At 40.4% G+C, this 15,199-nt stretch overlaps 1 protein-coding gene across 1 annotated transcript; it reads right to left on the bottom strand.

The window, feature by feature from the left end:
* Nucleotides 1-384: 384 nt before the first annotated feature.
* csnk2a2b (casein kinase 2, alpha prime polypeptide b) lies at nt 385-14,868 on the bottom strand. Its single transcript, XM_069686355.1, has 12 exons — nt 13,867-14,868; nt 13,375-13,486; nt 10,492-10,593; nt 9,099-9,149; nt 8,832-8,891; nt 8,580-8,663; nt 5,936-6,046; nt 5,611-5,712; nt 4,760-4,860; nt 3,483-3,631; nt 2,987-3,070; nt 385-1,052 (listed from the first exon to the last, which is right to left on the bottom strand). Exons 1-11 carry the CDS (start codon nt 13,968-13,970, stop codon nt 2,994-2,996), a joined length of 1,053 nt encoding a protein of 350 aa, XP_069542456.1. The 5' UTR covers nt 13,971-14,868; the 3' UTR covers nt 385-1,052; nt 2,987-2,993.
* Between the last annotated feature and the right edge of the window lie 331 nt (nt 14,869-15,199).

The following is a 15,199-nucleotide window of genomic DNA, read 5'->3' as shown; positions in this document are numbered from 1 at the left end:
GGAAAAAAACAAGACGAACACCCTTCTTAAAATAGTGGTAGGCAAGTCAACAGCACAACAAACTACATCCTCAAATGTTACTGTGAAGTTGAATCAACAACTTTCAAGCAACATCGTAACCATCATGAATGTATCTTTATTTTGCAGCACTCTTACTAGTCTGCATTACTTTTGGCCAAGTAAAGTCAATGCAAAGACACTAAACTAATCTTTCCCTGAATTAAATGTATCAGCACTGTCAATGAATCAGTAGCCACCTCCACCCCCCCAGCCCCACACACACACACACGCACGCACGCACACACACACACACACACACACACACACACGCACACACACACACACGCACGCACACACTAAATTCAACTTTAGACACAGGCAGAGTTCATCTAAATAAAAATCATTTATTTTTCATTAATAATATTATTATCAACATCATCCTTCTATTTAGAGTCCACCATGCCACTTTCAAAACTGGAGTAGTGCTAAGATTGTCTGTCTGTCTGCCGGGGTTCAGGATGGGAGAATTCTGGGGGACAGACAGACCCATGGATAAACAAGTAGGGGTATGGGAGAGGAAAAGGACGTCTACAAACTCACACTCCTGTTTTTTCTCCATGCTGATGCAAACAAAGAGGGGGTGACTAGGAGGGATGACAGAGAGAGGAGAAGGGACTAAATTGTCTTTAAAAGTAGTTTTTCCTTGTCGACCTATTTGAGACTGATCTGGAGGGAAAAGACGATTCTGGGGAAGATGGGGAAGCAGCTTCAAGCTCATTATTCAGGGTGCTTGACAAGGATCCAGGACAAGTCAATAGCAGACTGATACAGAGGAGGGTATATGTATACTTGTCTGCATGTGTGTTTGTAGAAAGGGTGTGCTTGCATTGATCTGTGAGTTTGTTTATGTAGATGTGTGTATCCATATGCACATATCTGTGAGGGTGTAACTGGTCAGAGTTACTTTGATCCATTGTCACTGTACACTTATCAAAGTTACTGTCACAACCCGGTACAAAGTTGAGGTAACAAACATCCTTCTTCTTCCACTCCTGTAGAGATAAAGAACACAGGAGAGAGTACGAGAAGGAAAAGTAGGGGCACAATTACAGAAATAATCAAAAAATTTGAATTTCTCAAGATTTTATACAGTGAAAACTAATTTTTTAACATGTTGTCACTCATGAATTATGCAACCCGTTGGACTCATCAGTCACAAGAAGAGATGGGTGACAGTAAAGAAAATACCTATGTAAATGAGTCAAGAAACATACAGTGACAAATGCAGGGTCACCGTTTTATTTTCCTTCCAATTGTCACCCATCTATTCATTACTTTGTCTTGACTTGTGCTTTATAACACACTATTTGCCGTTAAACAGTTATGTAGTTTCAGGGATGCAAACAGATAAGGGGTAAAAAAGGTGAGAACATTGCGTGGATAGAGAAAAACCTGCCACAACTAGGGGGGTGTGGGGGCATGGTCCCATGGGAGAAAATTTAGAAAGATTTTGGGTTACATGCTCGTCTAGTTACTTTTAGGTACAGGGTTTCCCACACGTGGACATACTTGGGCAGGCCTCACAGGTATATTATAACGGCCGCTCAAGTATATTTGGGGACGCATTTTTTTTAATCTATCCGAGATCGATTAAATAATGGCACTGGGCAATTTTCACCTCCTGAAAGTCACACATGCTCTGCAAAGAAAGAGAGAGAGAGATGCACACACATTTATTGCGCTGAAGACCCGCAAACAATGGATATTAATTAGGGCTGACCCGAATGCTTCAAAGCTTCCAAGCTCCAATCGTTGCCATGGTAATCAATGGCAAAAATCAGGATACATTTTTTTTTCCCCTTTTAAACCACAGACGTCAGGAGAAGAGCAGATATAACACAGATCTGTGTTTGCTCTGTACCTGGCTCAATAAGGTCGCGATCTGTCCGTATTTCTGCGCAGTTAGGCTACTATAAAGTATAAACTACGTCTTCACGTGCTGTGAATGACACGAGCAGGAGCTGTAACCTGCGATTAGTTCATCATAGTTTATAATAACGCAGCGCGGGGAGGACATACATTTAGTAATGTGGATCGGTGTGTTAATCACAGGGATCTTTCTATCTGTCTGTTACTGTTACCACAGACTCCAGTCTGCTGTGTAGTACATATATAACTGATAAACCACAGAGCTTTAGAGGAGCATCAGGCTTCATGATCAAACTAAGTTTATATCACGTCATCGATATGGCGCAGGGAAAAAGACAAAATTAAGACTATTGAGAGCTTCGGTGGGCTAGTCGCCAGCCTCAGAAGCTAATGACCAGCCGATCCAGTGGGTTGCTAGCTTCGGCTACTAGTCACCAGCCTCGGAAGCTAATGCCCAGCCTAGCCAGTCGCCAATCCAATGGGTTGCCATGTTAGACGCATGACTTGCTGCCCTGGTCGAATGAATAGGCGGCTTATCATTGGCCAGATCAGTAGCTGGCTTCGGCAAGGATATAGCCTCCTTCGGCCTCTCAGTACTCTTAATTTTGTCCTTTTCCCTGCACCATACATTGCTTCAGTCCGCGATCACCTCCTCCCTCCCTCCCTCTCTGCTTGTGCTTTCCCCCTCTGTGTGTCCCCAGCATCAGGCACGAGACGCCCTTAAAGACGGTTCTCTGGGTTTACAGTAGTAGAAGGCTCCACACCACACAGTTAGAATTCCGTGGATCACCTCAAATGGTTCTGGCAATTCTGCACCAACCAATACTGCATCTGACCCAATCAACCCGGCCGGATTGAATCACATTGATAATTGGTGCTGCGTCCACAATTTAGACTTACTGATAGGGGTGGGTTCAATTTTAATATTGTAAAATTCTAAATTTTGCAACTTTAACAATGTCAATTATTTAGAACTTTGGAAAGATAAAAAAAAGTTTTAATCCAAAAAAATCATCAAATAACCCAGTGACCACTGATTATTTTTTCAAAATGTTACCTGTGTTTCATCGTGCTGTACTGTTGCCACTGGAAACCATATTGTTGTCAGAGTTTGACAGAGACTGCTCCTTTATTACTGGGTCTGCAGAAAGAGGGTGGAATAAAATTACTGAATTCCTTAAAAACTTGTCTAAAAAGCGTATTTTAAAACCCTGGGAAAAAAACCCACTAGTACTTAAAAAGGCAGAGGAGCAAGAGGAACACTTTATATTTAACACCCGCAACATATTTCCTGTATTTACATTTATGAAGACACTGAAATTGAGTTTGAGTATTCTGCGGCCATTATTTTGAATGAACGAACAATAAAAATTTGAGTTACTTTGTCACAGCAATCCATCACAGCAATGGAGTTCATGCTCCACATCATGATTGAACTTAAATTAAATCTTGTGCTATAGAATCCCTTTATGTTCAGGTATTAATATAAAAGCTCTATGTATGCCTTTGTGTGTGTCCTGTATAAGCTGTGTGGTAGTGTGTATCTTGCTTACAGAAGTAGGGGTGTTCCATGGCCTCTGTGGCCGTCAGCCTCTGTTGGTGGTCATAGCGTAGCAGCTTGTCCAGAAGGTCCAGGGCTTCAGGACTCACCAAGTGCTGGTTCTCGGTTTGCACAAACTGTTCCCAGCGCTTCCTACTCTGCCTGCAGTCACAAAAACAACCAACACGGCTGAAGAGATGTCTATTGGTAGTGCTGCTACAACTACCAATGATATGTCTTTATTGGCTCACTCATTTGCTGATTTATTTTTTATTATTTTGTTAATTATGCCAACAAAGCACAAGCTTTATAGTGACCTCTAAAGAGCATCTCTAATTGATTAGCACCTTCAATTTCCTTTGATCCTTTCAGGAGAGAGTGCTAATAATCTATACTAAAGAGTACAAGGTCAACTGCGTGACTTATTTTCTATCATGTTTAAAATTATGACCATTATCAACAAAAAAAAACACTGGAGGACATATATTTATTCCAACACCTGAGCTGTGAGCCGTAGTGACACAGAACATAACGGTTTCTGAGCACTAGGGTTTGAAGGAAGCTGCTTTGACGAGGAGGCCCCTCTTTTGTATACATTTTGTACAACAGGATACACAATGGGTGGGTATGCCCATAAGCATGATGCCAGATGATTTCCTCCAAAAGATGACAGCACATTACTGCAGTATTGCAATATATCGCAGGTCAGCAGTTGGCAAAGATAATTCAATTTTTAACTTTTTATTTTTTGATTATTCAGTAAAAATCCAAGAAAAAAATGCTTAAACAAACATAGATGTAAACAATGCAAGTTCAAAATGATAAAAAAATACATTTTGCAAATGTTTTATTAGTAGGGTATTTCATTAAAAAGACCTTTCAGGCTTTAAGAATACAGTGTTTTTGTGAAAAAACAAAAATAAAACAAAACGTAATGTTTACCAGAAATACTCAACAGAGTACCTTTAGGGGTCTGTGACCATTGGAATCAAGCGGGTGCCAAAGATGTTTCTCTCCAAATTTTTCCTAAGAGCATTACCCAAGAGGAGCCACAACTGGGGGCTGCAGTGGAAAAGGTGGACTTACAGTTCCAGTATTTTCCCTAAAGTCTTAAGCAGGATGCTCTTCTTATGCACTTATTCTGTCGTATGTTTTGCTAGTCCTTTGAATATTTGTTGCCTATATTCTGTTTGACTTTTACACTACATTCAGTTCCAGACAGCACCTCACTGCACTTCACAAGAGGATAAATGTGATAGGAATCCCTGAGGATGTTCAGAACAGACTTACTGTCCCAGCAGGTCTTTGAAGCGTGGGTCGAGTTCAATGTGGTATTTACGCAGGTAGCTGAACAACTCGTCTGTCCCCAGGACCTTGGCAATTCGGACCAACTAAAAAACACAACACCCCAGGGTTCAAACTTTGTGTACCACTTCTAAATGTGTTTAAATCTTTCTCACATACTAATAAAAAGGTGAAAATAGCCTAAACTTTAAATCTAAGTGGCTTTAAGTTTTACTTGTCCCTGAACAACTTGTTTTTGATTTCCGTCTTTTAATCTTTCACACCTTCAAATGTAAAACTTAAGCTCTGTGTTTCCTTTTTTCTTAAGATAATTTTTGTGGCCTTTTATAACGTTATACATAGAGAGGATAGATAGTGTTGGAAACAGGGGATGAGGAAATATGGGATGACATGTGGCAAAGGGCCGGGGGTGTGAGTCGAACCTGGGACCACTGCATCGAGGACTGTGGCCTCTGTACATGGGCCACCAATATAACCTGTGCCTAACCTAACTGAGATAAACCGGTGCCAAAACTCTGTGTTTACTGAACCACAGCACCCTTATCCAATTACTACGGCTGACATTTGAGAGTGAGACACTACAGATAACATCCAAAAAAAAAAAAAAAGGTCCAGGATACAAATACAGATTGTCTCCATTACATGCTTGGGATATCCTGTGCCTAACTGAGACAGAGGATGCCCCAAAGTGCCCCAATTGTGCTGGGATGAAAACTCCACTCTGTATATCTGCATAAAATCAGTAATTAATGATCTTAACTCGTTTGTCTCAAGTGATACGCGTGTGCTGCTGTTATCCCTGTTGGGTAGAAGTTGCACATGAGTGTTAGAGTTACCTGGTCATAGTTGTCTTGTCCATGGAAGAAGGGCTCTTTCTGAAAAATCATACTCGCCAGCATACAGCCCAAGCTCCACATGTCTAGACTGTAATCATACATCTGAAACACAAAATCATCAAACAGCACTGCCGATGATGAGAACACAGACATCAGAATTATCCATGTGTGGTTACATTTTCTCATGAATATGTGACTGGCATAAATGTATGCATGTGTGTACATGTGTTTTTCTTGGTTATAAATGTGAGAACAATACAAGAAGCAAAGTATCTCCAGAGGAAAAATGTCATGGGGTGTTAAAATGTGGCTTGGTGCATGTTACCTGGTAGTCCACCAGAAGTTCGGGACCTTTGAAGTATCGTGATGCCACTCTGACGTTGTACTCCTGTGATGGGTGGTAAAACTCTGCCAAACCCCAGTCTATAAGGCGTAGCTATGGAAACACACAATTGTCCCTCATTCAGCTTCATTTCACAGTTTTAAAAAAAGAATATCAAGAATGTGTAACTAAACAGCCCTATCAGGTGAAGCATAATTCAATGTTTGGCTAGAGACACTCAGTGTTATCTGTGTGATATATATGTGATATGTACTCTTGGTGGTATATATTGGGTTAATTTAAAGTTGGTAGCTTGCTGCCCTCTGCTAGCCAATGTTGGAAAAGCATTCTTGAATATAAAATAGCATTTCTAAGCAGGTAGTAGTTCATTAATACACTGCAGTTAAAGTTGCTATCCGTAGGTTACACTGTAAAAAATACACAAACAATAATTCCTTTTTTTTTTTTTAAAGTTTAGAGTTGATTATTAAGTTCATTAATCCAGTCATTAATTAAAAGTTGATTGATATATTATTGATATTGCAATACAAAAATACAATTACGAGTGGGCATGGCTGTAACTTTGGACATTTCTGTTGCTTTGATTATGGCTATGGTTGATGTGGTTGTGTCTGGCTTCCCAAAAGCTTTCATGGCCAATGTAACTATCTTTGGTGCTATGAAAAAAGTAGCCAGACTACCAATAGGAGACCATTCCACTAGTTTTATCCATCACTACTAATGCAAAGTCATTGGCAAACGATATTTCTTTGTCAGATATTCAGAACAGATCTAACAGATGCTTTCATGAATTAGTATAGAATTAGTTACATTGAAAGGGTATTAAGCATCAGAGACAAAGACCAAATCTGTGATGCAAACATCCTGTTTTACTGGTCACTATTCTGTTTCCCTTCCAACTACAGAAAGATATTGCTGTGAGGGATGAGCTGACTTCTTCTGTAGAAGGTGGGAATGTTGGAAGACAAGCCCAAGCTTGAGAAAACTCACAGGGCTTTACATGCTGAAGAAAAATTGTAAACAACCTCAAAGGATTTAATTATCAGATTTCCACGTTGGCAAACGAAGGAGCGGTTGATCACAGACGTGATGACATGATTTAAAACTTTCTGTGACAATGAAGCCGGACGCTTATCTACAGTTCTGTGGTTTTTGAGAGAGTGTATGTACATCTTATCATGCTTTGAATGACATGAGAGATAAATATAAATAAATAAAAGACACAGCAGAGAAATGTTCATTCAGTCCACAATGAGAGGTAAGTGGGAGAGTAGGTGTTCCCTTTTGTGCCCCAGGACACGTGTGCGTACACACTGCCAGAATGCAGACAAATGTGTCCCAGACCACCTCAGAATGTGGCCTGAGTGATTTGATCTAATGCGTCCTGGGCATGTTTACACCTGTCCCTAAAACTGTCCACTTGTGATCCGATGACTCAAATCACATTTTAATGCCTCTTTATCTCTGTGCATGCCTATTTACTGTACACTATGCATGCACTTCATTTTGGATTTGCTACTGCTCTCTACAGGTAATCAGCACAGGGATAGGCAAAGATTAGACTGAAGACCTTTTCAATGAGGAACATGACGTAACATTTCCAGACTCCGGCTATCACTCTCAGACCCTCATACATGCAATGTATGCAATGGAGTCCTGTCCGGGGTTCCCAGCAAAGCTCCGGACAGGCCCCAGTATGTAACTCAGTAACTCAGCCGCCAAGGTTCTCACCAGCACCAAGCCCTGGCAGCACATCACCCCCACCTTCGTCCACCTCCACTGGCTCCCTGTCAAATCCCGCATAACCTATAAAATCCCCCTCCTCAACTACACTGAACAAAAATATGAACGCAACACGTTTGTTTATGCTCCCATTTTTCATGATCTGAACTCAAAGATCTAAGACTTTTTCTATGTACACAAAAGTCACATTTCTCTCAAATATTGTTCACAAATGTGTCTAAATCTGTGTTAGTGAGCACTTCTCCTTTGCCGAGATAATCCATCCACCTCACAGGTGTGGCATATCAAGATGCTGATTAGACAGCATGATTATTGCACAGGTGTGCCTTAGGCTGGCCACAGTAAAGGGCCACTCTAAAATGTGCAGTGTATTATTGTAAAATTTTTATTGGATAATTTTCTTTTTTATTATAATTTACATTTATTATTTTTTGTTTTATTATTTGGGTTTTGGTGAAATAATGTCAAATTTATAACACATTATGGTAACATTTTTCAAGTTCTAAAAAGTATGCATGTTTCAAAATATACTTTTTTTTTCTCCAAATTTTTAGTTTCACCTGCTGTACTGTAAAAAAAAGAAAAAAAGTTCTGTACTAAGGTACATAATATGAACTGTGAATTTCAGTTCATTTACAGTGAGTAACAGAGAGCAACAGAGCACACATTTATTTAGTTGGGACACACATTTTTGGTTATTTAAAGGATTTCACTCCTGTTGAATGCATTACCAACCATTAAAAAAAGGATAAGTCATAAAGAGAGCAACAGAGAAAATAAACTGTAGCTGTATGTCTAACCTTGAAATAGCAGGGTGAGTCATAATATTCAGAGCATCTGTAGGTGTCTAAAGAAAAATAGGACTCAATAGGGCATCACCTACCTTTCTCAACTGGTGGTCGATCATAACATTGTGGGGTTTGACATCACGGTGCATGATTCCCATACTGTGACAGTAGTCAAGAGCCTGTCAGACACACACACGGAAGTACAGACAGAGATAAAAATACACAAATAAAGGCTGTTGAATAATGAGAAACCTTCCCAAGAATGGAGACTTAGAGGGATTTTTTTCTATTCAATGAATTCAACATTTCAAATGGAAAAAATCTACCACAAGAATAGTAAGTCTCACCTTCAGTAGTTCATACATATAGAAACGGATATCATAATCTGTCAACTTCTGGTACAACTCCTGCAGGGAATAACAGATTTACATCAATTGAACCTTTATTTTTAAATTAGTTAAAAAGTTGATGCCCCCTGCACCATAGCCCCCCTACTCATTAAGACACTACAAAACTGGATATGAGGAATAGGCAGCTGGGTCCCTAAACGCAAAAACATTCATTGTGACCGTAAAGATCCCCTGAAGCATGCAGAAGAGAGGTGATCCTTTTACCTTGAAGTCTGTGTTATTGATGCATTCAAAGACGAGTGCAGGAGTTCTGGACTGTACAGCGACCGCAGAGAGACAAAGAGGGGCAGGTGAGTGTCAGAGAGTCAAAGTCAGTCAAATCTTTAAGAATAATGAAAATAGAGAAGATTGTTGCACATAATTACAGATTCAGTCCCATGATGATTCAAAGATTTGAAAACTCCAGTGTGTGAGTGCTATTTTAACCATCATCTTTCTGGTAGTAAACTTCCCCCAAACTAAGTACACAGTAACATCCCTGCACCACGATTGAAAGACAGACGAGCAGTGGTTGCCTATTTATTGTAAATGTTAAATGGACTGCACTAAAATAGTGCTTTTTTAGTCTAATCAAAGCGCTTTTACACTGCATGTAACATTCACTTTCATCCACTCATTCACACACTGATGGCAATGACCTAAGTGGCAGTTTCCAATCAGGATCTATGCATTCATACCCGATGGCTATACCACCGGGAGCAATTTGGGGTTCAGTGTCTTGGCCAAGGACACTCCGACATGTGACTGCAGAAGTCAGGGATCAAACCCCCAACCCTCTGAGTGAGAGATGACCAACTCTACCACCGAGCCACAGCGGCCCGTTTTTTTTCTGTCATTTTCTAAACAATGTAGTTGTACAAAAAAAAACTTGATCACAGACAAAAAGGACCATGAAGTGGTCCCATACTGCTCTAGCTAAATCAATGCACTTCCATGGTATTTTCAGCTCAAAAGAAAAAAAATCTAAAAAAACGTAGTCAGTCTGGTTTAAAACATAGTCTTAAGAAGGAATAAAAAAAAAAACTTAAGTGGCCACCTGTAAAACTCCCTAGTATCCCCCCCAAACTTCTCAAAAAGGATGATATCATTTAAAGCACCTTATCAGTCCGGAGATCCATGATTTCCTTAAATTCATCATTACAGTCAGAAAAATTTTACTTGTGTTTCAAATATCCATATGAGACACAGGTCACATGAAGTAGCTGTTTGATTATGCTGAAGAAAAAGTTGTGCTTTAGGCTTTCGGAGGGTAAAGGAAAAAAATCATACAGCCCAAGAAATAATCTTAGGTGTAAACCTCATGCAGAAAAACATAGTTTAATACAGAAATGAACACTGAATATTAGCAAAGTTTCAGTCCAATGCTCTACATTATTTCCTTACTTTTGAAGGGACGAACATCAGAACAAAAGAACACTTTGAGCAGTTGCAAAAATACTCCTGCACACTGTCTTACTTACATTCAAACATTTCAGTGTTACACCTTTTGTTTTAATAAGTTCCTGGCACTGAAACAATGGAAATAAATGAATGAATTCAAGTTAGACATTGTGTGGGAGTCATTTAGCCAAATGAGACATGGCATCAGCCAGCCTACCACGGGGTCTTTGACTGTGTCCACCAGTCGAATGATGTTGGTCCCGCCTCTTAGGTTTTCCAGGATCTTGATCTCTCGTTTGATCTTCTTCTTCTTGACTGGCTAAATCCATAGGAAAACCAACAGGCCAGCAAAGCCAAGACAGGACAAAAAAAAATCACTTCAGACTTCAACAAAAATTGCTAGGGTGCTATTTTTGACTGCTAATCTTAAACCTGCTGGCCCCGCTTACCCTGCTGCCACTGTTTTTCAGCATCAATCAACCTTTGTACAAAGTACAGTACATTTGGTGCAGATGGGAGGTTGCTCTTTATATTTTTGGTTGACAGATTTGAACCTGGTTTTTGACTCGCTTGTGCCTTGCTTAATGGCATGGTAACAGGCTGCCTCCTGAATCACAATGACACCAGCTCCTAACATTGGCCATCTTACTTATATTGAAGAGTTTTAAACTCTGTTGTACCAGCTGGACAGATGCTGGTTCAGCAGGTCATCGTGCTAGAGAACAAGAATGAACCAATGGTATTTTCTAAGTGGACAGAAAGCTTTGTTGTTCATTTTGGGAGACAAAAAAAATGACTAATTCTAGAAATAAATCTATAAATATTTGTCAGGGAAACACGGTAGAAGCTAAAGATATTATGCTATGTAGCACCAGTCAGCTTAGCTCTTTGCACCACATTCAATCAAATCAATAATCAGCCAATCAATTACACTCCTGTTTAATTGCGCTTTCGATTCTAGCTTGTACTGCTTAATTAACAAACACACAGAAACAAATACACAAATAAATGTAGAAATACTGAAAAAAATAAATGCCATTTTTAGAAATGTAGGTTTGATTTTAATAAATGTAACTATATACCCAGTAACTACCAAAATTAGGGATGCGCCAATCGATCGGATGCCAAAAAAAATCGGCCGATCACCTTTCAAAGTGCCAATCACTCCAACTGATCACGTGACTTAAAAATATGAGCCACTTTCGAGCACCACATCGAGCAGATTTATTTTTTTCCACAGTGACAGCAAAGGCAAATAAAACACTCAACAGGGGAGATTGCTTGAGAGGCGATTGTCATTTGGTTTTGCGTCTTTGCCTCTGACAAAAAAACTTCTCATGTTCTGAGGCTGAATTCTCGCTCTGCTGGAATTAACAGCGCCACTTCAGCCAAAGTTTAGAAGTCGGGCAACGTTTGTCCCAGGAAGTGATAAGAAGTTAAGATTCAACGGATGCAAGCACTTGCTTTACAAGGAGGAAATCCCGCAGCATGCGCTCCTCCTTCTCCAGTGGTGCAGCATCACCGCTCTGTGACCCGCAGTGTTTGATCATAAAGCCTGATGCTCCTCTACAGCTCTGTGTTTTATTCAGCGAGATATATGAACTACACAGCATATGGACATATGACAGCATGTGTGGAGACAGAGTTTATACTTTATAGAAACTGTGCGCGGAAAAACAAACAGATTGCAACATTATTGAGCCAGGTACATAGCATGAGACACACACACAGATCTGTGTCATATCTGCTCCTCTCTTAACGTCTGTCTCCTCCCCGTCCGGCATGATAACTACGTGTGGATCACCTCCTGCTCATCTCAGCATGTGGAGTTTATGCTTTATAAAAGGTTGTTCACGGAACAAAATAATAATAAAATACAGTCTCTTTACTAAATAAATACCGACTATATCCGTCTGTATTTCTGTGCGTGTGACTGTGATTTATGCGGCTCTGCCTGAGTGAAATTTGTTTAGGAAACAATAAGCAGAATAAAAATTTAAATTTCTTAATGATTCCTTCAGAATCAGAATTTTGGAACTGGTTCTATTTTAGAACCGGTTCCCGATGCCCAGCCCTATTAATAAACAGTCTGTGAGCCTGTTGTTTAAGTTGTTAAAGTTCCTTGTTTACACTTGAAGGTCTAACATGTTTTGACATAGGCCTGATTGAATGTTGCTTTTTGTTTAACTGTTTAAATAGAATGGGTTTAGTTGTTCTTAAAAGTAGTCGTTTTTGATCTAGATAAACACAGAATACTTCTCTGTTCTCATGTTTTCACGAATTTAGGTTTTAATTATTTTCTATTTTTGGCAATTGTTATCCTTAACATTGTTAGGCAAAGTGTTTCCGAACTGTCTCTTGTGGACACAGCTGATTCAGAGAGCCCCATTTACTTGTTTAATATGACTGCAGAGCCTACAGGTTTCAAGCAAAATTTGACAGCCTATACATTTGTTTATCTGTATTATAGGTCTACATATGTGCAGCACACTTAATTGTTCTTAACCATGCAGTTATCAACTGCAATGACTAATACACATTAAGTTCATAATGTATTCATTTCTCTCTCTGTGTTTTGATTTTAATATTCTTAGAAAGGTTGGAAAAATGCATTTAAAACGGTGATCGGCAGATCTGACTATTAAAAAGCTGGTAATCGTATCGGCCTTAACATTCCTGATCGGCGCATCCCCAACAAAAATGTTTGCATCATGAAATATTTTTTTTATTTGTTCGTTTATTATCTAATTTATTAATTTAATCACTTATTCATTAAAGCATTTAAATAAAAAAGGCATATACGTAATAGTTATTACAATTATGTACCTATTGATGAATAAGTAGGGTTGCACCTAATCATATTTACTATAGTTTGCTCTCAAGCTGAAATGATAAGCTGATGAAGAGAACATATATCTCCAACTACCTATCATGTAATTTACAGGAACAATTTTCATTAGAAAGAAGAATGTTGGAAAAATAGGAAATCCTAACAATTTAGAACCTCGAACTCTGAAATGTTTGACATGTCTTCAAAAAGAATCACTTAAATTACATCTAGATGACCACTTGTATGTACCACTTATAAGCAACTGCTCACCTTCAGGATCTTGACAACAACTTTCTCATTGTTGGTGATGTTGATTGCTTCGAAGACTTCACTGTATTTCCCCCTGCCCAGCTTACGAACCAGCTGGTAGTCCTCCTGGTTGCTATAGGGACAGACAGAGTAACAGAGCAGAGCTTGTGTAACTGAGTGAGAAAAAGAAAAAAAATGTTTACTGTCCACATGCTATTAAGTCTGTATTTAAGCTCTTGCTTTGTATTCTTGACACTGAGATGAAGTGAATTCTAGTTCTGATCTCAAAATGTTATTTAAAAAAACAGGCATAGAGTGAACATGGACAGAGATGGAGGTGGGTTCGGAGACTGAAAAACTGTACTTTCATATAGTCATATTGACTCTTAACTAGAAGTATAATAATAGACGCCCATTTGAGACATTCCACAAACACCAAGCCCCATTATCTTATGCTGTAAGAAACACATGCATGCAATTAGAGCAACCTGCAGTTAATAGAAACGTCCTCACTTCCAGTTGGGTACGTGGGCCTCGTAGTCCCAGTACTCCCGGCTCTTCAGCGTGTTGACGTCTGCGTACACACGGGATTTGCTACCGGCCACCGGACCCGGCATGGCGATACCGGGCGCTGTGGAGCGTTGTCACGGAGAGCTGCTGGGGTGGGGGTCGCGGGATACTTCGGGGCTGTAGAGATAGACCGGTAAGTGGATTTTGTGGGTGTTAAGTGAAACAATCCCTTATTTCCCTATGAAGCTGGACTAAGAAAAAAAGCGAGAATTGGTGGGACAAAACCGTAGATGTCGGACGGTAAACGCAGCAGTCGGTGCCCGTCCAGCAGCTTTCATTGGTCGAACTGTCAGAGCAGCAGAGCGGGTGTCGGTGGGGCTCAGAGGGGGAGGGGTGATAAAAATCGGGTAGACAGGTCGGCTGAGGTTACCCACAGAGACTAGAGAGTATCGGGATGTTGAGGTAGAGAAGAATCGGACCACGCAAGGCCACAGAGGAGGAGAGGTCGTAGATCTGAATATTACAGGTTAAACTCAGGGGTAACTCTACAAGGGCCCTTACTCCAGCACGTTGGTGAAGCAAACGGGTGGGCTTCCTGCACTAGTCAATGGAAGGTCGTTAAGGGCTTTGCCCTCGGTGGTCCAGTTTTAGCTATCATCAACTGTTGATGTGACGGATAGGTAGCGGGGGTCGATCAAGAAGAGAGGGGGTGGAGCAGCAGAGAGATCGATGTTGTTAGCTAACGTTAGCCAGCAATGCTACTTCACCGCAGGGATGTCGCACCGACGGGGAGCGCTCGGCGCCGTGCACCACCATCGGCGGAGCCCGCGTCATGTGCAAACGGCTGTGCGTGGAAGCAGCGCCCCAGTGGCTCGATACCAGACACCGACCAAAGACCCAGGATTCGGGGGGTTCTTCTGCAGCCACAGACCTCCCCGTTCGAGAGTAGTGGGAAGGGAGGCGGATTGCGATTGAAGACCAGAGATAGAGCCGCCCGGATGTGAAAGCAGCTGGCTGCCAGGATGAAGATGAGGAATGTGAAGTTCGACTAAGTAGCCGGGACACAGCGCCCTCTAGTGAGAAGGGTGTTATGGACATATATATAGGGAAAGGGTACTCAATTAAACTTGAAAGAGGTCCAGTTAGAGATTTTTTTTTCTCAAGGTCCGTAACATCATAATGTCTGACCTGCGTTATGATTCAGTACCATACATTTATACATTTTGAACGTCTGTCTAATCAAATAAAGAAAATACAATTAGGCTAAATAATTTTTACAACAACACTGATAACTTTAACACAGAGCTCTCATTATTTAACAATGATAATTATGAAT

This window comes from Semicossyphus pulcher, unplaced genomic scaffold, assembly GCF_022749685.1.
Source record: "Semicossyphus pulcher isolate SPU_LCO1_2020_fin unplaced genomic scaffold, fSemPul1.0.p SCAF_8, whole genome shotgun sequence".
Lineage (NCBI taxonomy): Eukaryota > Metazoa > Chordata > Actinopteri > Labriformes > Labridae > Semicossyphus > Semicossyphus pulcher.
Note: the sequence above shows the minus strand (reverse complement) of the source record. Positions and strands in the feature narration are given on the sequence as shown.

What these genes read in the sequence shown, in the direction of transcription:
- csnk2a2b (XM_069686355.1), bottom strand. Translation starts at nt 13,970, where the DNA reads ATGCCGGGTCCGGTGGCCGGTAGCAAATCCCGTGTGTACGCAGACGTC. An exon ending in ATATGTATGAACTACTGAAG is followed by an intron (nt 8,664 to 8,831) that starts GTGAGACTTACT and finishes TGTGTCTGACAG; the next exon opens with GCTCTTGACTACTGTCACAG. An exon ending in TCGACCACCAGTTGAGAAAG is followed by an intron (nt 6,047 to 8,579) that starts GTAGGTGATGCC and finishes GTGTTTCCATAG; the next exon opens with CTACGCCTTATAGACTGGGG.